Below are 25,783 nucleotides of genomic sequence, written 5' to 3'. Positions count from 1 at the left end.
GCATGAGCTTTTGTCATGTGATTGGAAAAGATAGAGCGAGCGATCTGGCGGTTTTGTTATGTGTGATAGTAATAGCACTGTACAGCCAACTGTGCGAGTCTAAATGCAGTAGTCACAGTGCTAATGCCACATGACGGCGGGCTGTTTGTTTCTGGCCTAATAGAGCTGCACTGTTATGGACACGTCCTGCGGCACCTCAGAGGACAGCGGTTTGGCTTGAGGGTGAGAACATAGTTACGTAATACCACACTAATCTAGAACCCACTTCGCCAAACACAGGATGACAAGATCAAATGAGTGACTGAACAAATGTATCGCCACATGCAGCAGGGAATTATGGGAGATGCTAAATGCATGATCTGTGCATGTGATGGACTTTACTTGTTTAAGTGTGGTATCGTGTTGCGGTCACTTGCCCTATTTAGGTTCCCTGCTGCTCTCCATAAGCTCTCTCATTGTTATGTTCGGTCATGTCAACCCAAAAGGAACACCTCCTTCCCTCCTTCAAGTGTCTAGAGTTTAAACGGGGATGAAAAAAGGAGAGTGGGGTAGAGAGAGCAGATGATTTTTGATGTTGAACTCATGAAATCCAAGCTTCCCCGAGCACCAAACTCATGAGCCGCTGGCCTGAACTTAACCGGTCGCTCCGACTGACTTTAAACACAGCCAGAGTGGTTCTGCAGCCCTCATCAAGAGCAGAGCCACCCATGAAGAATGGTTTGTTTGCGTGGGGCTTTTAAACATGGCCAATAGAAGTCGGTTTTTTTACTCTCTCCTGGTCACGAAACAGAGACCAGACACTGTCATGACAAGGGTTTCCCTCTTTCTCCAACTCCGTCTCAACACCAGACAAAATCACCACCCAAAATGTATTTTACATTAGCAGATATGAGCAGATTAGTACTTGCATAAATGTAATCAAATAAAATACAAAATAAATGTGCATTTATAAATGTGTATAACCAAATTAAATGTATAATCATACATAACATTGGTATAATGAAGTAAAATTTATAAACGTGTAATTATAAAATTATAAAATCATATTTACTAATTAAATTGTACAATAAGGTAATTTACTTTGAAATAAACGTGTAATTATACAATTATAAAATCATATTTACTAATTAAATTGTACAATAAGGTAATTTACTTTGAAATAAAATTAGTAGAATAATGTTATACACTAAAATTATAATAAAATCATAAAAGGTGGCAAATAAATCAAATTAGAATTTTAAAATTAAACGGTATAATAAGTGACTTTGCATTTATAAATAATATTTGTATAATAATGGTATTCAATAAAAGTATTAATAAAATGTGTATTTACAAATTAAATTGTATAGAATTTTGTATTTATAAATACAAGTTTGTGTAACAATGTTATCAAATAAAATGAAATACATTTGTACATTTTTTAATTCAAATTCAAAAAATAAATACATTTGATACAATTCTAAATAATAAAAATCATGATTTTTTTTTTTATAGTAGCCTAAGCCACTTAGAAGTGTCTTGCAAAATTTTCAAAAATGCACATTTTAATTTTCTATTTCTATTCCTGTAAAAACATACTTGTTTAAAACTCATACACAAACACACAAAAACATACTCTATATTAAATTCTGATTGGCTTTGATGCATCACATTGCTGTAAATTTCACGCATTGCACACAGTTTAAGTTGTGTTCTAGAATTACTGAAGCGCACAGCACCATATTTATTAACTGATCTGGGTCAGATAGAACAAAGAAAAAGATGCTATACTTCTGTACAGATGAAAATATAAACTTGCTGAATCCAAATGAGTGGAAAACTCAAGCTCAGCACTCTTTCTGTTCTCACACTCGTCTGTAACAGGGAGTCACCTCTAGACACGGTTCGCTGGAGTAACCTGTGATCGCTGTGACCACAAGGTTCATTTGTGCTCGAGGCTGAAAGTGTGAGCTGACGAAGTCTTTGATGGGTGTTCATGAGGAAAGGCTGGTCCCTCTGCAACCCATCTGTCATGGCCACTATTAACACTTCATCTCTGTCCATTGCCCTCATTTTCTCACTCCCTCATTCGATCTTTTCCCTCAACTGAGCCGTTTCCTCAGGACAGGAGGGGTGAGGAGGGTTTCCCCCCCTGTTTTTTTTCCTGGCACGTTAATGAGGCTATATGAGGCCCAGGACTGTTCTTAGATTACACTGTTCCAGACAGAACCAATACTGGCTAGACCAGTCGCTTTTAAAACGCTAGAGACTGAGAAACACTTATATCCTTTTCTCACTCATTCTTCCACAATCAAACAACGACGACATTAAAAATGTACTGTACAACATAACTCAAAATTATGGAATCAATTAATTTAAAAAACTGATAGCCTACTTTTATTCAGTAAGGACGCATAAATTTGATAAAAAATGACAGTAAAGGCATGGATAATAATACCAAAGGTTTCGATTCAAAGAATTCTGGAAAAAAACAATGCATCAATGTTTCCACAAAAATATTAAGCTGCTGCACAACTGTTTACAATACTGATAATAATAATGTTTCATGAGCAGCAAATCAGCATATTTGAATGATTTCTGTGACACTGAACAATGGGGTAATGATGCTGAAAATTCAGCTTTGACCTCACAGGAATAAATTAAAATATATTAAAATAGAAAACTAATATTATTACATAGGCTAGTACTTGATATTATATTTAAATAAATGTAGCATTAGTGAACATGAGAGTCCTTCCAAAAATATGAAATAAATCTTTTTAAAAACTTTTGAATGGAAGTGTATATCTAAAACATTGTTGCACTTAACATTACACACACACACACACAAAAAAACATTTAAACAGATTGCCATATCAATCCTGTCTGCAATTGGCTGAACAAACAGATAGTCCCCGCCCCAAAAATCACACCATTGGTTGACCCAGTGTTGCAATGTTGCTCCTTTGACAAACAATTTTATGCGCGCTTCTCAAGGTTGCAACCTTCCACATGATACTTCATTTGAGGAGTCAAGGTTGTGAACTTAGTTTTTTTTTTCTGATTTATCCCCGTTTAACGCTCATATTTCTTTGAATGGTGTAAATTACAAAACAGAAAAACAAGGTTCCACGGGCATAACAGTGCCTACCTACCAGACCTGTAAAACGGGAACAGCGACTGATCATAACGTCATTCTCCGCTCTGCTAGGCTTAAGTGTAATTACCTGTCATCAAACGCCAAGCTCAGCCACTTAATCTCCCTCTACTCAAACGCTGCTCTAGTTTTTTTGATGGAAAGGCTGAAATTATGCGTTGTGATATTTTTTTTTAGCGTGCAATTTCAGAAAGGAAACAGTTTGTGGCTTAAAAAGTTTGTGTATGTGCCATGCAATATTGAGTTACAACATGAGGCAGCAAGTGTCTGTATCAGTCCACTTTTCTTACCAGATCAATATGTGCTACATTACAGCCTGCTATCATAACTACCAGCTTATCTATTGCTTATTATGAGTCTATCTTAGCATTTAGCTGTCAAACTTGGCTGCGTTTCATCTGACTTATAGGCTAGCTCTGTGCAAGTACAAATCATGCGTCAATCCCACTAATGAGAAAGACTTTGTGCCTAGGGACAAAGTGTCGACGAAGGGTCACCGTTGGACAGATAGCAAAGTTATTAGCGAAGCTATTTACTACTTTTCTAAGTAGCAAAGTGGTAACATAGATAGTTTTTAAATCAAGCTTTTCAGTAGTGAAGCTATTTTATAAAGATAGTGTTGACAGTGTTACACTGTCCCAAACATTTCAGAAATGAAGTTATGCATTCTGTATTTTTAGAGCCATCATGCCCGATTCACAAATGAATCACTGAGCAAAAACAATGGTTCACTATTCAGACAGAACTCACTTATACACTGAATCGTTTGGATCTCTCACCAAGTAAAATATTAATTTTAAATGTAATATGAAGTAATACATAGAAGCTGAAATTGTCATAGGCCTATATCAAGCACTGTAGCTACTTTTGAAAGCAAAAAACAAAACTACAAAAATGTTAAAATGTTTTTATAAATAAGTTTTATTCTCAAAACAAATATTGTATAAAAAGTGTGTAAATTAAAATAATATTAGGGTCAGATGACAAATGTTTTTGTCCAAACCCTATCCCCCAACATAACCCTACCCGTAACTTATCCCTAAAATCTGAGATATGATATACTGTAGCGACACCTTACCCTGGTTTTAAGCCAAAACTTGACAAACTGTAAACGTGTCCCTCAAATCTGATTGGTTGATTGGATTGTTGTTCCATGATCAACAAAGATGTTGATCCAGGAACACGTTGCACTTGGTTAAAGCACATTCATCGCTATGCAAGCAGTCTGCTTCTTCAGGATATGCAAAACTTGTCCAGGTTTTCCCTTTTTGCAACTCTCTCCATCAATTTTGCTTTAACATTTAACATTCTGTGCATTCACACCATAAAAAAAAGGTACACTTAACTACCGTTGGCCTGATTCCTGCCCCCCTGCAGTACAGCGAGAACAGCTCATGGAAGAAACAACAATATCTGGCGCCCATCAATCCCGCTCTTGCTGGACGTGATGCTAACAGTTGGTGAAATGTGTCTAAGCGCTCCCAGCTGACTACTGTTTACTAGGCAGGAAACGGGAGATATTGGGTGAAAAGAATGGAAAAATGGCCTCCTGCTGACATGGCCAATGCTAATGGGCATTATGATCACGTCGGCGTGGAATTCACACTCTGGGCTTTATTGCGCTTGGACTTAGACAACAACAGTTTAACACCTCGACAGAAAGAAAGAGAAAGAGCCGATCAACTCATTTTTGTTTTAAATGATTACGAACTCAACATAACATGCAGATTCACACGTGCATACTAGTTCAAGCACACAGTTAAGGTCAGTTCTGTGGGTACGGGCTGCTTTGGTTGGATTGGCGGTTTGCCTGAGCGCTGGTCCCTGTTTGCTGCTGATGGCTGCAGTTTTCCCTGCACTCTTTGTTTTCTTTAGCACCGTGTCACTCGCTGTACAAACAACACTAAAACGGCCCACTTTAATTACTCTTCATTTCCTCTGCTGCACCCGCAAAAAAAAAGATGATTATCCCAATTTATGAGCACTCACACTGAAACGTGTACACGTGAGGACCTCCAATAGCCTTTCCATATGAAAGTAAAATCACAAAGGAGATTCTAAATGGTTTCTCCTGGACTGCAATGTGACTAAATAGAGATCAAATTGAGACTTCTGCACCTCAGCCTTTTTTTTCCTTCTGAAAACCCGTCAAATTTGAGCTTTTCTCATCGAATAGTTCCAAAACCAAATGAGTTGGACCGTCTACTTTTATCAGGAGCCTTTTATTTCTCTCGAGGAATTTTAGGAGAACTATCTGAGACAAAGATGATCTATAACTACTTTGGCTCCTGAGCTATAAAAGAGCAACTTTTGAGTTTAGTTTCATCTTATTTAGGCAAGTTATAACAACACCAGCACCACCCAAACAATAAATCAGAGGTAATTACCAAACCAAGGTCTAGATCTAGACCCAAGATCGGTTTCACCGGGACCACAAATCATTCCTTGCAAATTAACGTAATTATACATAACATTTATCTCCACACAGGCATTCAACTGCAAAGACAACACAAAAGCTGAATCTGAAGCAATATATAAAGATGCAATTACACTTTTTTTTTGTAGTAAAGTGAGTTATGCATGTTGAATTAATGTTGAAAATAACTTTAATAGTAGTAATAAAGATTATTGTCATTTCAATTAATTTTAATAATATCAGCTATTATAATCATTCAATTAACCTGAACATTATTTTGGTATTTATAATTGTATTCATTTTGGTAATCATTTTAATAATAATACTGATTGTAATCGTTCAAATTAATTTTAATAACTAATATTATTGTAATTAATTAAACATTATATAATAATAAAAAATAATAATACTAGTAGTAATCATTTAACATTAAAATTGATCCCTAATATTAAAAAAAGTTCATTACAAATAAATTCTGAACCAACTAATTTCCCAGATGTGGATTTAACACACGTGTACATCTGTCCACTGAACGAGTAGGTCCACACTGAATGAGATGGTGGCAGCACTGGGTGAATCTGGATGAAATGCTTCTAACAGATGTTTTTAAATTGTCAGCGAGGCCGGCCGCAGATGGTTTGGGCTTACGGGCAGACATTAAAAAGAGCAATTTTTTTTCCTGGGGAATGCTCGGTTTTCCGTCTGTTGGCTCGCTGCTTCGGTACAGGCACAGACGTGTAATGGGTCTCTGTGCGCTGGCACATCAAGCATGCTGACCGGCTCACTCCTATAACAGCGGCCCTCACGCTCTCTTGCCTTCAGTTTTTTTCCGAGAAGCGGTTAACCCCAATCACTTGGCCCTGAAGTCTCTCTTCCTTGGAGCAGATTGGATGTAGACCCTCGAGGCCTCATGTGCTCTTTTCTGTGCACGGCTAGTTAACAAAAGTGCTTTATTGCTCTAACATTTCTAAAACCTCCATGTTATTTTGCTAATGCTCCGCTCTCCATGTTCTAAAGAGCAGCATGTATTGTGTCACAATCAAGGTTGTTTTATAGAGAAGCAAATATACACTGCAACAAATTAGATTGTAAAATGGATTGTAGGCCAGCGATAGGTTAATACTCAATGATATGAAAATCAAATAAACAATATTGCACATAAAAAGTACCTATTTTGTCCTTCTCAACAGGACCAAATCGTATCTGTACTAGTATATAACCACTGAATTTATTTGCATTTACCAGTTTGCTTTCTAAGGGTTTTCCTCAATCAAAACTCTCCCCCATTTACACAGAATAGCTGAAGAACAAAGTCAAACTTTATAGTCTATGCTGATTTTTGTTATGGGACCAAAGACCGTCTGGCAGTCAGAATTGAAAACTGATGTCACAGTGAAAGGCTTCTTTGTCTGAAAGTTGCCGACGTAGGAGCCCGGACACGGAGTTTGGTCTGAGAGCGTGTGTGTGTGACGCAACAGCTGAAATTGAATGTCTAGCCACAGCAGATGTCAGGAGTAAAACGAAGGCAGGCCAGCCATAAATCCAACAAATTACAGTCTACTATATTACAGCAAGTCAGCGGTACTGCCTCGGCCTCCACACCAGCAGCAATGCAGATTTATTTTACAGATTTTTTAATTGGCCTCATAACCCATTTAGCCTTTAATGAATGTACAAAAGGTACAACTATGTTATAATGCCAACTAGCTCATGTACACAAGTATTGTTTCTGTGCCAGAAACGTTATGTAATACAATTAAATATAAACATCCAGAGAAATCTGAACACATACTGTAAATGAATCTCAGTATGATCATGTCTAGATTTGGTTTGGAGTAACAGGCTGTGACTTATTACTGCATTTTCAAGTGAAACATCTTATTGGCTATACTGAATGTGTATCATTATTAGTCATATGATTAGGTCCCTACCTCATCATGTGTCTTTTAAAAGACATGAAAAGATCAATATCCAGATCTGGTATGGCAAAAAAAACAAGTATGATTAAGTGCAGGCCAATGCATGCTGGTAACAGACAACTGCAAATGACTCAAAGGGCACTGATGGGAGAGAGAGAAGAGGATTAAGGGTTCTTGGAGTACCCTCAAAAATATCGAAATGTTCAGCCTTAATGAGAAGAACATGATGTGCGAAGAAGATGGTGGCTTACTGAAATTAACCAATTATAAATGACTAAACAACACTAGTTAACCTAATCAGACAGCTCTAAGAACATTTACGAGTCTGCAAAAGTTTACAAAGTGTTAGAGAACTTTCAGGTGTTTGACTAGCGTATTATGGGAGGTCTACATTTGCTAAAACGAACTTTCATATATTTACATATAAGTTCTGGTCTGGCTAATCGTTAGCATAGCCATGTAATTCAAACAAAAGAGCTAGTGAAGCTCAACCAGCATGTGATAACGGTTTACAAAAGTGGTTTATCTCACAGGTTATGATAGTTATAAGCTGCCCTGAAGAGAAAAAAAATACATGTTCGTCAGTTTTGTATATGCGTGGAAATTTATTACACTAAAAAACGATTAGGCCTACATGAAAACTGCATGTCTTTATCAGGATGACGTGCAAAAAAAAAAGAAAAAGAAAGGGGTAAATGGGAGCTGGTGACCGTTGAATTAAACTGTAAAATACTAGAATACCTTAGTAGTAGTTACACATAGTTGAAAATATTTAGCCAGTTTGAATTTAATCATTGACTATTCACTATAAAGCAGTGGCGACAACAACAACAAAGTCCAGAAACAGCCCAACAATAATCATATAACAGTAACTGCATACTTAAGCAGTATTATTGCATACTGAGAACATTCAAACCCTTAACAAATCAGCCACATTCTCAAATGGGATTTTTTTTCAGACAATTCTGTTAGGACATTTGAGGGCATATTGTAATACACCTGTCTTAGTTATTTAAAAAGACCTTTTGATGCAATTATATTTTTAGAGAGTGGCCAGCTGTCAACAATGAGAAGCCTGCATGACAGGTACCAATCTAATTACTCACAATGAATTGAATTATTTCAACCAAAACAACATCTGCTCAGTTCATATAAAGTATCAGGTGAAACATCCACCCAACAGACGACTACATCTGCGACTGGCAGAAACCTAGTATGTTGATCAGCCTGGATACACTTAGACATGTTTGATTAAGAGTCCATTATCAGAGTCTGACCTGTAATTTAGATGGTTGGTTTGAAGGAGTGGAAACAGGGGGTTACATAAGAAGACGACCAAAAGAGATGAAGTCAAGGGGAAAACAACATGGCATTCTCATCAGCTGTGAAATCTGAGATCAGAGCATCATTACCTTAAAGAACGGTGATGAATGTGGAGCGAGATTCATTGGCTTCACTTATACAGCCTTACGTACAAAACGCAGTGCTTCACTGATGGTAACAGACTGTAAAGGCATTAAGGTTATGTTAAAATATTGTTTCCTGGCGATTAGACTTAGTCTAGACTGGCGCTGTTTTTTTGTTGAGTGTACCAGCACGAGCGATGTATTTTTAAGAACGTTTAATTGTCAAAAGCACAGAGACCCCTGCGTTCTGTCTTATTCTATGGAAAAGTGTTGATGGAAAGTACAACTCATTCATATGGTTCATGATGCACATGAACGGATTAAAAAATGTTAGTGACAGTGAAAATTGAGTGCCATTTTGGTTTTTAGTATATATTTCTTATAATGTTATCACCCTATTTAAAATTTATTACGATAGTTATAGGCTATATTAAAGCATTTATCTATTTTTAGCTGGTAGCTAATAGTGTAGCTAACAACAGTTTCAAAATTAAGCTTGACTATAGTTTAACTGATTTAAAAGTAAGTTATAGCTTTCAAAGCTACATTTCCAAACAGTGATTTGATCAAAATGAACCAGTTAAGATGAAAGAACTTAAATTTTGGGCCTGCAGGTTAACCCATCATCTAGTCATAATGGTCAGAGGTCAATGCAGAAAGTGCCATGTTTGCACCTTTAAACCTGCTGCTGAAATGGCCACACACCTGACCGCTTCATTCACAGCTCAGCCTCTGACCTCTGGTTACCGTTTCTGAAAGCATAAAAGTCTCACACCTGCCCCAGTTTCAAGGCCATTCGCCCACCCGCATGAGCTCATACACACACACACACACACACACACACACACACACACACACACACACACTATCTTTGTCATTAGTATCATTGTGTGAGTAAGCGTGTAAAACATTAATGTGAAACCAGAAAAATCTCTGACTGCCCATTTGAACACACACATTTAATTGCAATCTGTCAGGAATATTTTAAGTCTCTGTAAAATATTTACTTGAAACTTCCCACCTAAAAACTAAGATTTAGCCGGGAGCCCTCAGGCTAAGACAGCAAGCTTGCCCATGCTAACATGGCAGAAGTCTTAAAATGGCACACACACCAGAATATCTACTTACAGTTGTCTGGTTTGCTGACATGCTCAGTTGATGCAGGCAAAGTGCCTGCTATGGAAAAATGAGAATCCTTTTTTATATTTTCACACTTTGGATCCAGAATATGATTCCTCTCACTAATATGACATTTATTTTCACGAAGGCGGCATATGTACATTTTCTCCCCAACCACAACGCAAGCGACCCAGACATTACGCAAGTGTGTGCCTTGAAACCAAAAGAAACCATGTTGTAAATCAGCCAAGACGTCAGTCAGACATTTGGAAAAGTTTACAAAATGTGAGGGAACGTTCCGATAGTATTCATATAGCTAACAACTTATATTTACAGATAAGTACTGGCCTGGCTAATCGGCTAATAGCCATGCAATTCACCAACAAATGATCTAGTGAAGCCCGACAGCATGATCTTTCTGTAGATAACAGTTTACAAAAGTGATTTATCCCATGTGCTATGATGGTTAAGATGCCTGAAGAGAAAACCATTACATTAACATCTCATGCTAAGCGCTAATGACCAGTATTGTTGCATTAAGATATTTACGACCAATGACAGGGGTCAAAGCTGTTTAAGTAAAGTCTTGTGCTTTTATTCTTGAGCAATAATAAAAACTGAGCTTATAATCTTTCAAATTTGCAATCTCTATCATTAACGGCTTGAGTTTATTAGGATCTTGTAAGGAGAGACAACAGTTTAACGTTGGCTCTTTGAAGATTATATTACAGAGGGGAATATGTTCAAAGCGAGAAGAAAAGCACGGTTTGATCGTACCATATGTCTGCTTTTACGAGAAGGTTTTGAATTGATCTCAGGGTGCATGCATGCTAATGCTAAAGGGCTAACACATGGGGAAAGCAGGTTTACAAGGGTCATGTCCCCACGGTATGTTCTAGGTGACCTCTGGGCCATTGTGTGACTTCAAAAATTAAAAGAATGTGGGGTGGTGTCCTTAAGCGTGACGGGATGGCTAGTGATGGGCCCAGCAGCTGTGTCAAGCAACCGTCCGTTCTTTTACGGACTGTTGTCAATGCATATCAGTAGGTGCATACCAATTTGCATACTTGTGCACTATTCTATGTAGCAAGTGTGTTCACGCTAAAATTTTCAAAAAGAAAGTGCACTTTAAATACCCAAGTTATACACTTAATTACGAAAAATAAAGAATTTTGGACAATTCATGCTACCGTCATACTACAAAGCAGAAGGGGAGGGGCTTGAATGGTAAAATAACCTTATAAAATGCATACACTATACACAGTTGAGTACACAATGCATAGTATGAGTGCATAGTGTGTAGTGCATCACAACTAATGATTCAAAGCCAAACAATAACACACAAACTTTCAATAGGACAAAAGTGCAGACATGAGAATTTTGGTTAACCTGATACAGGATTTGTGATATTGGTGAGGACAGATGGATTATGGGAGGTGTAAGGTCCTCTCTGGGTCAGTTTTGAGACAGAACAGATCCACAAAGCCTTAAAAGAGCACTGAATATTGCACTAAAAGCCATTCCAAGACCCACGATGCAAACAAAAGTAGAGACAAATGACTTGACTCCATTAATGTGAATGCAGCACTTAAATAAAAAGGCATACGCTGCAAACACGTGCCTTTTGACTCTAACAAACCTGGACAGCACAGACATACACTCATAAAGCAGCCAAAGGACACAAATGCTTTATTCACCCTAGTTGATTGCTTGATTTAGCGGACTAAAACTGAGCCAGAGAAAGAAGGTGAGCTGTTAGGAGAAGAATGGATGCAATGAAATCTGGAATTGCCATCTCTGAATACATCAAGTGCAGCATTGGCTTATGCACATAAACACTAAAATACATGCACATGTACACTATCATGCTGGCCTATTAGCTCATATAAAAAGCGTGCTGCGGTCCAGACTGAGAGAGCGGCATGGCCTTTCTCAGGTGGACTTATTTCTTGCCAGCTTGGCATCAAACAGCGTTTTATAGAAGTCTCTTATCTCAGTGCTAATCCAACCTTTAAACAACCCTGTGCCATACACACAGCACGACATTGATTCATGCCGATATGGTTTATGTTAAATCAACTTGTTGGTGTGCATGTTTTGGCAGGCATGCATGAAGTCCAGTATAATACAAACATTGAGAGATAGTTCTCTCTATCCTTATCTCTGTCTGTATTCTTAAATCATAAACAGTATCTTGTGAGTGCCCAAAGGGTCTATTTATTTTCTAATTATTTGTTTAAATCTCCACAACAACATAAAACTTTATAGGGTGGTGTCTGGGGGTCCTGGTAACATTTACCTTGAGTTGAATTGGTACCGTGTTCATGCCAAACTTCATCAGTACGCTGAAGCAGCAGCCAACGTCTTGCAACAAGTCTAGTGTCATTTCCACATACACAGTACAACACCTGATTCAAATTAGCATGACTCTGCTAATCAGTAGACCAAACGATCGTGAAAATGAAAAAAAAAAAAAAAACTACAGCTATGTTCAGAATGAAATGCTATCTTACTACTTACTCCCCATTAAAAATAGCATGTTAAACAGAAATTCAGAAAAACACATTATATAGGCTACTGTTGTTTTTACTTTTTTTTTCTTTCTGTTTTTACAGTACTTTTTTCAGCATCAGCTGGTTTATGTGCTTTAGAAATAAGTTTACAGCAGTATGTATTAAAAAAAAAAAATAATTGCTGCTATTTTGATCTCTTAAAATGACTGCCTAATATCACCTCTCAGAGTTAGGTAGATTTAGAACACATTGGTTTTTGATCACATGATACTAACTACCGCCAAAACGTCAAACCAATCAAAAATAATCGTGTCACTTATTGTGTAACAGGTAGCAAAAACATTTTGTTTAACACTTTGTCTCACCTCCGCCTCATCGTATTGATAAAAAGGAACGGGTGAACTTGAAAAGCCAGATCTGGAGGACATGGCTTGGGGAAAGAACGCAATCTCAACCCTTAAAACTACTCAACCTGCTGACACACCTTGTCATTACTGCGGAGGCTAAACGACTAATAGTCGGTTTGGCGGAGTGAGAAGAAGCTACCTGGAGCACATAGTGTTCTTGTTTTGTCTTGCGGCATGTGATCCACAATAAAAAATAAAAAAGTCCACAGTGGAGCCTGTGGCAAATATGACCTCGAAACTGCTTATACAACCAAATAGCTGTACTCTGCAGTGGCATCAGAGCACTAATATATACTCTGCTATCATTCCTCAGCCATCACACAAAAATTTGCCTTCAAGCATCCATACTTAAGCAGTTCAAATGACTGCATATGTTTTTAGAAAGCCTGAATCCTTGTTTATATTTTAATGTGTGCTAATTCACCTTGCGTGCATGGAGAACAAAATGTAAAACATGTAAGTGGTTAGGCATGCCTTTGTAGATGGTACTTGCGTTGCCTTTTCATGCCTCAAGAAAAGAAATCCCCCAAAATATGCTGACTACAAAGCAAGCTTGTAATTGAGGGTTGATGCAAAAATGATAGACTGAGATTTAGGCCACAAAGTAAACAAGAACACAGACAAAAGCCATCGAGTTATACACAGTGAAAAACAACTGGTACGCAACACACAAAGAATTATATTATAATGAAGTGCATTTCATTTAGATCAAATAAGAATGTGCAGTCAGGTGATTGCTGCCCTCAAATTATTTTAACCAGTTTAATTCATTTTCAGTGAAAGATCAAAAGAGAAATCATGTGCATGTGTCTATGTGAGGCCTTTGTTCTAAGTATGACGTGTGCTGTGACCCCTGAAGCCATGAGGAAACGCTAAATCAGATTTACGTTATGGAGTCACAGTATTTTTCTTCAAAAGGCACTGGTCACATCATACCCAATGCGTGTGATGTCAAATCACCATAGCAGAAAAAGATTATATGTATTATATAGGGCTATCAGTTGATTGAGGATATGACAAAATAATTATTGGCTTTATAAGTCATAGCGTTCATTTTAAAATGTGAATCACTGGTACACAATCCACAAAAGTAGCCATTGAAATAAATGGTAAAAAAGTCAAATGGAGATTAATTATTAGCTTTAGAAGTCAATATATTGCTCAATTTAATATGTGAATCACTGGTATTCAATCCATAAAACCAGCCATTGAAATGTGATGTAAAAAACATTAAAAGAAAAGAAAATAATAAAATAAAATTATTGTCTTTACAAGTCAATATGTTGTTCATTTTAAAATGTGAAACAGTGGTATACAATCCATAAAACCAGCCATTTAAATGAATGGTAAAATAAAGTAAAAAAAAAAAAAAAAATTATTGGCTTAAGAAATCAATATATCTTTAAAATCAGCCAAGCAATTGCCACTGAAATGAATGGGAATGCTAATGAATAAAATTAAATATTAAAAATATATATTTAAAAACTTTTTGGAAAAATTGGAGTGCATTTAAACATTCAATATTTTCTAATATGGAAAGTTGCTGTGGCCACTAGGTTGTGTGTTGCCTAAATATCCAATAGAGGGAGTCCCTTCTAAAAAAAGAAAAGAAAAGAAAATCACATGCACAGATGGTATGATCATTTAGAGGGAGAAAGGGAAACAAAGACATGACGTGTATATGTGTAGTCTATCCTACTCGGCTTCTACTCTCAGCTGGACAAAAAAATAAAAATAATTCTGACTAGACATATACAATGACTTTGAGTGAGTCTTGTCTACTGTCTCAACAGTTCTGTAGACAGTACATAAAAACAGAGTGGCCTATGGTTAAAGTTTGATTTTAGATAGGGGCCAGACAAACTCCAGGGTGAAGCACTTAACCCCGTGTTGCTCCAGGCGAGCTGTGTCTGCAATCACTGACTTGTAAGTCACTTTATGCTACATGACAAGCAACCAAGATGAAAAAAAGATTCAGGCAACAACCTTTTCTGTCATATAGCCTTTTGGCTACAAATGTGTCATGCAATTTACTTCAATGTGAAGATTCTGAATAGTTGTTCATAATACAATAAAGTGTTAGAATAGTAAGTAACAACACCAGATCATGTAAATGTTTCGACGCATCACAGCTATAAGTTTGTCTTAAGCGAGACTGCAGCGTGCAGTTTTCCAGCTGAGCTTGTCTCTACACACACATCTGTTTCTCATTGAGACGGGATTCCTGAGTGGATCTGAGGTGATTTGTGCCTGGGAGCCACTAAAGACAAGAAGCGGACCGTCTCAGAACCAGAATCTGCTTCCTCTAACCTTTCTTCCAACTTTGGGTCACAATCTTTTTCGTCAAGTACGTTTGTTTTTACAACCTTCTGAAGCCAGTCTCTGGCAGAACAGCAGACCTTTGTTCCAGCACAAAAGCCGCTCACTTGTGTAATCAGGTGTGCTATTTTTCTTGAATGACAAGGTTCAGTGTCAACATGCAGGAGCACAACAGCAACCAGCAGAAGACATAATAATATTAATAATGAGTCTGTTAAATGAACAGTCTCCTCTCAATTATGTGATGCTCAGGGGTCAATAGTCAATGAGACATTCACCAGAATGTGATCAGGTGCTTTTAATCAGAAAGAAGCCTACTTTCGATCACAAAGAAGCAAGACTGTCTAGAAACAAAGACAAAACAGACAAATGGCTCTATATAAAAGCTGCAGCGCCCCCTTGCTGCAACAAAGAGAAATGCAACTGAGAAATAGGTGAAAACATGGTTAGATGTTCACGAGGGCCAAAATCACAGCTATTAAAATAGGATTAAAACAACATCCTTGTCAGTTCTGTTGTTTTCTTATTAATGAAGAATGATAATGGTTGTTTTTTGAAAGAAATTCATAGAAAGTTGAATAGAAGGATCAAAAGAACAGCATTTATTTGAAATATAAATCTTTTGTAGCATTACTAATGTTTTTTTACTGTCACTTTGGATCAATTTAATACATTATTGCTTAATAAAAGTATTAATTTCTTTCAAAAACACAAAACATGATCCCCAAACAGTATAGTGCACATGCAGAAATGTATCTGTATATTCATAAATAGGCCTGTGAAGTAATTATAGATATTCACGAGGGCCAAAAAAATCATAGGAAGAATCATATTACAAATTAAACTAGGATTAAAACAATATCCTTGTTTGTTGTTTTCTCAACGAGGAAGAATGATAATTGTTTTATGGCTTATAACTGAATATGGAAGACAAGAGGAAAAAAAAAAAACTTCCTGTAAATATTTACTTCACAACTTAAATAGTCATAATCAGCAACAGTATTCAAACCTTGTAGCACCAAATATTTTACGCTTGTGTATTCATGCCATGGAATAACCCATCAAAAAAAGCCAAAAAGCCAAATTTAGGTTATCTAGTACAGAACATCCGTGAATTCCACAATCTGCTTCAAACAATTAAGACTGGTGAAGATAAAACAACAATCCTTTAAAGGCTGTTTTGAGATGAGAGTGGGATAAGAAGAAAAAGAGCAGCATTCTTTCAATAGCAGCTGTCGTGTTTCTGTAAGCTTAATATCAGAAAAGGGTAAGCGCTCTAATAACAACATTCCTGCCGTCCCTCATCCCGCTCTGGTCAGATCTGGCGCTCATGGGCTCGGGAAGAGGTGCTTGGCAGTGCTTGGACCTTGATCTATTTCTGCTCTGGCTGCTATTTATAGAACATTCAGTACTTTATAAGAGGAGGCCGGAGGAGGAACGTGGGATGCGAACGGCTCAGATGGATAAAGATAACTTGGAGAACTGTGGGTCAAACTCACAAAGACTAATCCTCTCACCCTTTAAATGAATTAGGGGAAGGAGCAGCTGAGCGAGAAATTAATGGAACAAATCACAGAAATACTTTTGGTAATGACAAATTGAAACTGTATAACAGTTTTCTTTCCCTCATAGTGACAACATGAAATCAGACTTACTTTAGTGTATACAGTATACATGCACTACTGTTCAAAAGTTTAGGTCAGTAAGATTTTTATTTCATGTTTTTGAAAAAAGTCTCGTATGCTCACCAAGGATGCATTTATTTGATCAAAAATACAGTAAAAGTAATATTATGAAATACTATTATAATTAAAAAGAATTGTGTCTATATTAATATATTGTCAAATGTTGGCAAAGCTGAATTTTCAGCATCAATGTTCCAGTCTTCAGTGTCACATGATCCTTCAGAAATCATTCTAATGAGCTGATTTGCAGCTCAAGAAACATTTCTGATAATTATCAATGTTCAAAAACAGTTGCGCTGCCTAATATTTTTGTATTCACGATTCTCAGATGGATAGAAAGTTCAAAAGAACAACATTTATTTGAAAATCTTTTGTAACATTATGTCTTTACTGTACTTTTGATCAATTTTAATGCATCCTTGCTGAATTTAAGTATTAATTTCCTTCAAAAACAAACATTTACAGACCCCAAGCTTTTGAACGATAGTGTACATGCAGCAATTTATCTGCATATGCAATTCGTCATAATCTTCCATGAATATATTACTTTGTTTACCTCTGAAATATATTTAATTTCTTTGTGATGTATCCAATTTCAGGAAATGTACTATTAATAACAAAAAAATTTACATTTCATGATCCATTCAAATCCTGATGGATCATATCAAGTCCCACCTAATGCATTTTCCTGCATTATATTCTGATTAACTCAAAAAATATTTTACATTATGGCACTTCAATAAAAGTTGTTCCATGTTTAATATCTTTTCCTCACTTCAGACAAAATCTGACCTGTAAGAACAGCAATTAAGAATAAGAAACATATATACAGATTATAGCAAATCTGAAATATTATGACCGGTGTACTAATACAATGGTACTAAAATGGTGAACTGGTTTCTGTCAGTGTCACCGTGGCGTCACTGCCGGAACACAGACAACGAATGTGGCAGAGCGGTGGTATAACTCAAGCTGCTCATGTCATAATATGAATGCCCATGCTTCCCTCAGGCCTGTGCAATAACACTTTGTTCAAGCCGTTGTGTTCCCCTATAATGAATCTATAATGCAAGCATGAGGATGTTCACACGCTACTATCCAGCAATCCAGCAAAGCATAGTGACTAATGTGCTGCCGTTCCCCTGGACTTCATTTAGTGGTCAGAGGAGTTCCTGAATGTAGACAGCTGCCAGATTAAGTGTTTCCTCTTTCTCTCTGGCAATATCTTGCATGCATTTAACGGTTTACATCGGTCCTAAATTGACCTCGCACACAATAAGACAACATATTTTACAGCCAAGATCAGAGTGTCGCGATGAGAAGTGCTATAATGAAGTGCTCCCTATTTACTGTAATCCACTGTGCTTCTGTTAAATTAAAAAGGACAGTCCACCCAAAAATGAAAATTCTGTCATCATTTACTCCCTAAGAAGATATTGTTTAAAAGTTATTATTGTTTTTATCTCTCCATACAATTAAAGTCAATGGGTTGACCAAAGGTTATTTTGTACCCCACTGACTCTCATTGTATGGACAAAAACATTAAGGAAAAAAGGAAAAGAAAACCATGAAATAAAGTCATACAGTTTTGGAACGACATGATAGTAAGTTAATAATGACAGAATTTTTATTTTTGAGTGAACTATTCTTTAAAAGGTGAAGTGTGTAATTTCTGTACCAATAGTTGCACAGTACAAAACTGTAAGAATAATGATTAGGATACATTATTAAAGACTGCATGAAACAGAAGTTGCGATAGTCTTTCCCTATTGTGACCTTCACGAACAAGAAAAAATTTAAAGCCGGACTTGAATTTGTCCATCGGGAATTGATTGGATCGTTGAATGCTTGGGGTTTGCTATTGGTCGATCTCATGTGAGTGACAGGTTGTCCCGCCTTCTCGCTGAATTTTTGATAAATCCTTTATAATAAAAATGGCAAAAACATATAGTGTTACTTTTGATTTCATGGTGTCTTTAACATTGAAAAAAGTTACACACTTCACCTTTAATGTTCGACAGTATTGATATAACTCATATTTGTTGTTGGAGAGATCTCAATGTTTCAAGTTTTCGTACATTTGAGGTAAAAAGTCCATCTTTCCACCGCATCTGTGGACCTCTACGGAAGGAGTTCATTGGTATAAGAGATAGCGGATAATACGGTTGGGAATATCCAGTTTGGTCACCACGTCCACAGCTTTAGTGCCCAGGACGGTCCTCAGGGTGATACGGCTCAGCTGCAGCAGAGAAAGAGGGTTACCTGCAAAAACACAATGCAATGCAACATTAAACACTTAAATCAATAACATTTCAATGCAATACCATTCATTTACACACGAAGAAGGTTTTGAACATCATTAGTGTGAGTAAATAATGATAGAATTTTGGGTGGCCACCCTTTCACTACCACATAACATCCCCTGTATGTTGACATTGCCTTCCATAGAAACCAAACAAAAAGGGACAGATAAAAGAGAGCATTCCAGAAGATAAAACCTTGCTTGATAACATTTAAAATACGAGCATTCAAGATCAGGACCTTCTGTCATATAATTTCTGAATGTTTAGCATTCTCAAAAACAAAAAAAAAATGCTTCAGTCTCTAAGTCGCCAGGAAAATATTTATATGCTCCTAGGCCACGGATTCTCATTAATGTGGTTTACATTCTGAAGAGGGGCACTGGCATGTTGTGTATGGATGCGGTTGCGAATGAACTTTGCGGATGAGACTAATGATGGATTCCAGGCCAACACCAGAATCAAACTTTTAATCTCATCATCATAAACTTCGCGTATTTGTTTACATCACACACCAAAAACATCCTGAGCAGCACCTAGGCAGCAGACCTGGCAGTGAAACACTGCTGTGTGCCGTGCACTGTAAAATACAACCAGCACCAGCATTTCACTGTATCCACAACACTTAACATTAAAATAACAGATTTGATTTTTAGGAACATTTTAAAGATCATTGCATAGAGAACATACCAAACTTATAAACTTTGAATTGATTTATCATGCAACACAAAGGCAGTTTTTGCTTTTATGTTAAGCCATGAGCACCATCTGCTGGTCACTTTCACTACTGGTTTTATTTTGCCTTTAAAAAAAATCCCATATTTATATATATAGTGTGACCAGAACAGAGCAGAATATTACATTTTATGTCAAAACTTTAGAACAATTATAAATGTATACATTTTATTTCCATATTTATTCTTTTTTTTAATCCTGTATATTCAGTCAGCCTTTCTTATAATCCATTTCAAAATGCAATTTGAAGTGCCCCTATTATGCTTTTTCAGATATTACCTTTCATGTAGTGTGTAATATAGCTGTTTGTGAAAGTAAAAGGTCTGCATATCTTTCAAATGGAGACTATTTAAATAGTAAATGGAGTTATTGTCTTCCAAAAGAAAGAACCTATTCTGTACTGCCTGGAACGAGTTGTCAGTCATTCCAATCTTATTTACTGCTTGAATCCAAGTATGTTTGCAACAAATTTGCATAATGCCAGTGTATGGTCTTTATTGTATGAACAAGGATGCCATTGTTACTGTTTGTATCACAGCTTCAGGAGCTGAAAATCAGATATGGCAATGGGCGTTTCGTTTCCGACACATGCTGTAGGTGGTCAACCAATCACAACAGACCTGAACCTTTAAAATAGCCTTAAAAATAGCATAAAACAGCTGTTTTGATGTGAACTCACTCTCATAAAGCTGAAGGCAGTGCGCTGAGGGCGTATCTGGGTTTGTGTAGTCGACTGGCTTCCTATCATATTTGTCTCTGGCATAAATGTTGGCCCCGAACTCCACCAGCAGCTCAATCATGTCCACATTGTTGGATTTGGCGGCGTGATGCAGAGGCGTCTTGTGTAGCCTAGCGGCGTTCACTCGCACACCTGCAGTGCAGTGCACACACACAAGCATATCACACAGGACTGCTCTTCTGACTTTTTCATAAAGATTTCAACACACTGTTCATGAAAAAGCTTCACTTTGGTGATTTCAGATTTAAACTACCTTCTGTAGTAGCACATTGTTCAATGTTTGCACACGTGACAGAGCTCTTCACAGTCTCACAGCTCGTGGGATCTGGTTTTACCTGCATTCAGTAGCACCTTGACACACTCCAGGTGTTGTTTGGCACACGCCACATGTAGAGGAGTACCATAGTACAGGTCATAGGCCTCCAGACTGGCTCCTTTAGAAATCACTAACCTCACACAATCAGCATTACCTGCAAAATACAGAATATTCTTACATTATATGATGGATAGACAATTATTTCACTCAGAAAGTTTAGTTTATCAAAACAATTCTTACTCTGTGATTGTATAAAATTATCTTAATGATTCTTTGATACTACATAAATAGTAAAAGGTCAATATAATATATAAAATTATATATAAGCATTATATAATATATATGAGGACATTATTTTGATGATATATATATATATAGAAAAATCATCAAAATAATGCTTACTCTATGAATTTACACTAAGTTTGGAATAATTCATGTTTTAAAGTCTCTTGTGCTCACCAAGGCTGTATTTATTTGATCAAATATATAGCAACCAGTAAGGTTGTGAAATATTGTTAGCATTTAAAACAACTGTTGTAAATATTGTATTTATATTTTAATATATTTTTAAATGTCATTTATTTATGTGATGGCAAAGCTATCCTTCAGAACTCATTCTAACATGAGACTTTCAAATACATTAAAAGAACAAATTATTCCAAACGTTTGACAGGAAGTGTTTAAAACGACTTTACATATTCTGTAATACTACAGGGATTATATATGTCAATAAAACACTATTTAATTGTTTTAGTTTTTTAATAAAAATATCAACAAAATAATTCTTACTCTATGAATTTGTAAAAATACCTGACAGATTGATTCTACAGTAATACTACAGAAAAAAAGATAAAATCGAATATATATATTTTTTGATAGACGCTTTAAAATAAAATATAAATGAAATGAAATGCACTACAATTCACGCCAAACCACCACACCTCCCATGCAGGCCTCATGTAGAGGGGAGGTGGTACGTGAGGTAAGGGTGGGGTTGATTTTTGCTCCATACTCCAAAAGAAGCCTCACACTCTCGAAGTTCCCGATAGAGCAAGCTTCACATAGAGGAGTGCTACCGTCCACATTCCTTGCATCAACCTGCAACACAACCCCATACAGAGGGAACCTTTCAGATGGCAGAACTAACAATACACTTGTTTGTCTCCCAGGCCTTCTTTAAGAACTGTCTGCGTGTGCCTGGTGGTACCTGAGCCCCTGCCTCCAGCAGCAATCTCACACACTGTGTCTGTCCGCGTGCAGCTGCCTCGTGGAGGGGAGTGATGGAGTCCACAGCCACAATATTCACTGAAGCTCCACTCTGAATCAAACTCTGCAGCACTGACACCTGACCCTGATACGCAGCCTTATGAACCTCTGTCCTCTCTGCCCAGAAACCTATAGATACACACACATGCACTAGTCACAACACAAGGCACTCAACAGATCACTTCAACTCTCATTTTCTATTGATTAATGATATGGTACTGGTTTTAGTTTATGAGCGAAAACTTAAATATTAAGCATTCTTATATTGGCCATAAAACACCTTCATGTAAAACAAAACAAAAACATATGACAGGTAAAGTGATGACATGGCTCAATAATCAGGATATTCATTCCTTAATTTATTACTGTATATACATTTTATACATACATATATACATACATACATATATAAAAGTTGCCGACATTAAGGATAACCATACGGTGTAAAATAAATATGATAATTGTCAACAGGACGGCACGCTGTATGATTGCGGAATACACGCTTCCTCGTGGACTTACCGATGTCACCGAAAAAATAAGGTCGTGCTGTTTCCACTTCCATCTCTGCTTTAGTACTACACTGGTGGACAGTAAAATTTAAACTAAACAGTTCGCTAGCCAACAAATTAAAGCAGGAATCATGCTGTTTAGAAATGCGGTACATTCATCACGTGGTCTGTTCTGTTTTGGCACTTGCTGTGACGTTTTAATTTACTGTGAATGCTGGGAGTTGTAGTTCATTGTAAATGTAGAGAGGCCTACAAAAGTATTTGGACACAAATGTATCAATGTCAGTTCATTAGAAGTTGAGTTTTTAACCTTTACAGACCAAGGGGCACGGCATACCATATAACACTTTACAATAATTAAGAACATTAACAATGCTTAATAGACAGACATTTTTAGAAATTAATAGCTAAAAATGTTCATGGGATCCACTTTCAGGGGCCCTGGTTGATAACCAAAGGCAATATATATGACTATATTAGTAGTACATTTACTTTGCAAAATATTTCAAGACAATGTAGCACAATTATAGGCTTTTAAAAATAAAATAAAATGGATCTCTGGGGAACATATTTATGATTTATAAGTGAGGTAATCAATGATGCGCTGTGAAATGTCCAGTTTGGTGACCAGCTCTAGAGCTCTGGTGCCCAGCACAGTCCTCAAGACAATACGGCACAGCTGCTGCAGACACAGAGAGTTACCTGCAGAAACATAGAGAACAGCAGATTAACAATAAGACATAACAACAGTCATATAACGCCTATGCAGATTGTAACATACTCTCATAGTGCAGCAGACAGAGATTAGCAGGAGATTCGTGTTTTGTGTAGTCTCTAGGTTTTTGACCCATGTTATCGCTTATGTTGACATCTCCACCGAACTCCACCAGCAGCTCCACCAGGTCCTCTCTCTCGGCTCTCGCCGCATGATGCATTGCCGTCTCATGGAACTTGGTGGCATTCACCTTTGCCCCTTTAAGAGTTTGAAAAAATAACCATGCAGAATTATCTAAAACCGTGCAAAATAAAATAAAACAATACAAATGTGCCTCACCTGCATTGAGCAGCAGTAGGGCACAGTCAAAGTGAGCTTTAGCACAGGCAGCATGTAATGGCGTCCCAAAATAAATGTCAAAGGCCTCCAGCAGCGCTCCCTTAGCTATCATAAGCTTCACACAGTCTGGGTTACCTGCACAGAGATACACTCTCCATAACCATCATGACAAAACACACAAGTCTAAACACAAAGCAATCCTCCTCCTGGCTGTCTCACCTCGAATACAGGCCTCATGGAGGGGGGACGCCGTGAGGGCGGTCAGGGAAGGGTTGACCGACGCTCCGTGATCTACCAGTAGCTTGACACTTTCTATGCTGCCAGCAGCGCAAGCGTGACAGAGAGGAGTACTTCCATGGATGGTACGCACATCCACCTACACACAAACACATGCTTTTATGTGGCTAAATGCTAGACTTTATTATTATTATTATTTTAAAAGTTAATTTTAATTACTAGAAATGTAACCTTAGCCCTAAAAGAAAACTTTTAGCATTTTTAGAATTAAAAAAAGAAAAAATAAGGTAGCTTTATTTTTAATTGTTTATGAATCGCTTTTCCAAATAAGGGCATGGCCGGATACACACGCTCATTAAAATACACCTGGTGTTAACAGAGCCCGTCTTCCTATTAGACATTCTCTGGTGTTAATCTATAAAAAGTTATAAATATAAATACTATATAAGAATATAAATACATTTGAGTGATATTAGGTGTCATCTAGCATGACTATTTGGAAAAAATAAATAAAAACAATTAATTTTCCACAAGTTAACTTTGACTTCGGGCAGTATTTAAATAATTTGAGCCCCATCCGTCGAGCTGCTTCTTCTTCTTTTTTTTTTTTTACATTGGTGCCATTTTAATCATTAAATACAATAAATAAATAAAAACACCTGTATATATCAATCGTTTTCAGGAAATTGGAGCTCAACCCACCTGAGCTCCTGCCTCCAGCAGTATTTGAACACAGTTTGGATGGGCTTGGATGCAGGCATCGTGCAGAGGTGTGAAGTTATCCACAGTTACGATATTAACTGATGCTCCTGCTTCTATCAGCTGCTTTAACTGCAGAGCTCGACCCAGAGAAGCAGCCTCATGTACCGGCGTACGGTCAGCCCAGTGACCTAGAAATCCACGATCGGTTTCATTTATTTTCCCTTTAGGTGTGTGTCAATATATCTTATAGTAAATATATTTTCCCACTCTATTACACAAAAATGTAAAGCAATTACAAGGACAGGGAGTCTGTTATGAGTCAGATGCAACATTATAGGACAAATACTCACCGATGTCACCATAAAACGTTGATCTGGCAGCGGTAATTTCCATAATTGGATAAACTTACCTAAAAATTCAACACATATTAATTATAAAGTACGCGAACAACATGATGACCAGGTAAAACTTGTTCTATATTTAGAGAAGCCGCCTCTGTGGTTTATCATTTACGACACTACGGATCGAATACGGCAAACAGGCAAAGAATGACGGGAGATGTAGTTCCGCCAGAGTTTCCCCTTACTCCCACAAAATAGCATAATCTCGCTATTAATACTTTTTTGCCATCAAAAAATAACTTTTATATCAAAGCACTAGTGTGTACTATTTAATACATTTCCATAAAAGATAAGGTGACACTTTATTTTAGTGTCCTTTGTTACATGTAGTTACTATAGTAATAACTATAAATTATGCATAATTACATGCAACTAACCCTTAAAAAATCAAATTCTTATAGTAAATGCATGCTGCTGTTAATTATTATTACTCAGTATTTAAATATACAATTACACTGTCACAATGACACCTTAAAATAAAGTGTAACCAATGTCTTTAATGTTAATACAAGAAAAAAGGCTAATAAAAATTCTTACATTTTATATTATTCTTATGCTTTTGAAATATGGATTAACATTAATCTTTGACATTTTTATAAAAATA

General features: G+C 36.8%; 1 protein-coding gene across 1 annotated transcript; it reads right to left on the bottom strand.

Annotated features, from left to right (window-relative positions):
* Positions 1–15,816: 15,816 nt before the first annotated feature.
* Positions 15,817–25,308, bottom strand: LOC307004043 (uncharacterized protein). Its single transcript, XM_079622984.1, has 12 exons — positions 25,129–25,308; positions 24,779–24,966; positions 24,059–24,215; positions 23,840–23,974; positions 23,567–23,758; positions 23,368–23,487; positions 22,796–22,939; positions 22,218–22,405; positions 21,952–22,108; positions 21,030–21,164; positions 20,635–20,826; positions 15,817–19,182 (listed from the first exon to the last, which is right to left on the bottom strand). Exons 1-12 carry the CDS (start codon positions 25,169–25,171, stop codon positions 19,055–19,057), a joined length of 1,779 nt encoding a protein of 592 aa, XP_079479110.1. The 5' UTR covers positions 25,172–25,308; the 3' UTR covers positions 15,817–19,054.
* Between the last annotated feature and the right edge of the window lie 475 nt (positions 25,309–25,783).

Source organism: Phoxinus phoxinus (genome assembly GCF_949152265.1).
Source record: "Phoxinus phoxinus genome assembly, chromosome: 9".
NCBI lineage: Eukaryota > Metazoa > Chordata > Actinopteri > Cypriniformes > Leuciscidae > Phoxinus > Phoxinus phoxinus.
The sequence above is the reverse complement of the archived record's forward strand: the minus strand, read 5'-3'. Positions and strand labels throughout refer to the sequence as shown.

Coding starts and splice junctions, on each gene's coding strand:
- LOC307004043 (XM_079622984.1), bottom strand. CDS start 25,171: ATGGAAATTACCGCTGCCAGATCAACGTTTTATGGTGACATCG. Junction 22,940..23,367: donor CATCATTGATTACCTCACTT/ATAAATCATAAA, acceptor CCACGTGATGAA/TGTACCGCATTTCTAAACAG. Junction 22,406..22,795: donor TTATTTTTTCGGTGACATCG/GTAAGTCCACGA, acceptor GTGTATCTATAG/GTTTCTGGGCAGAGAGGACA.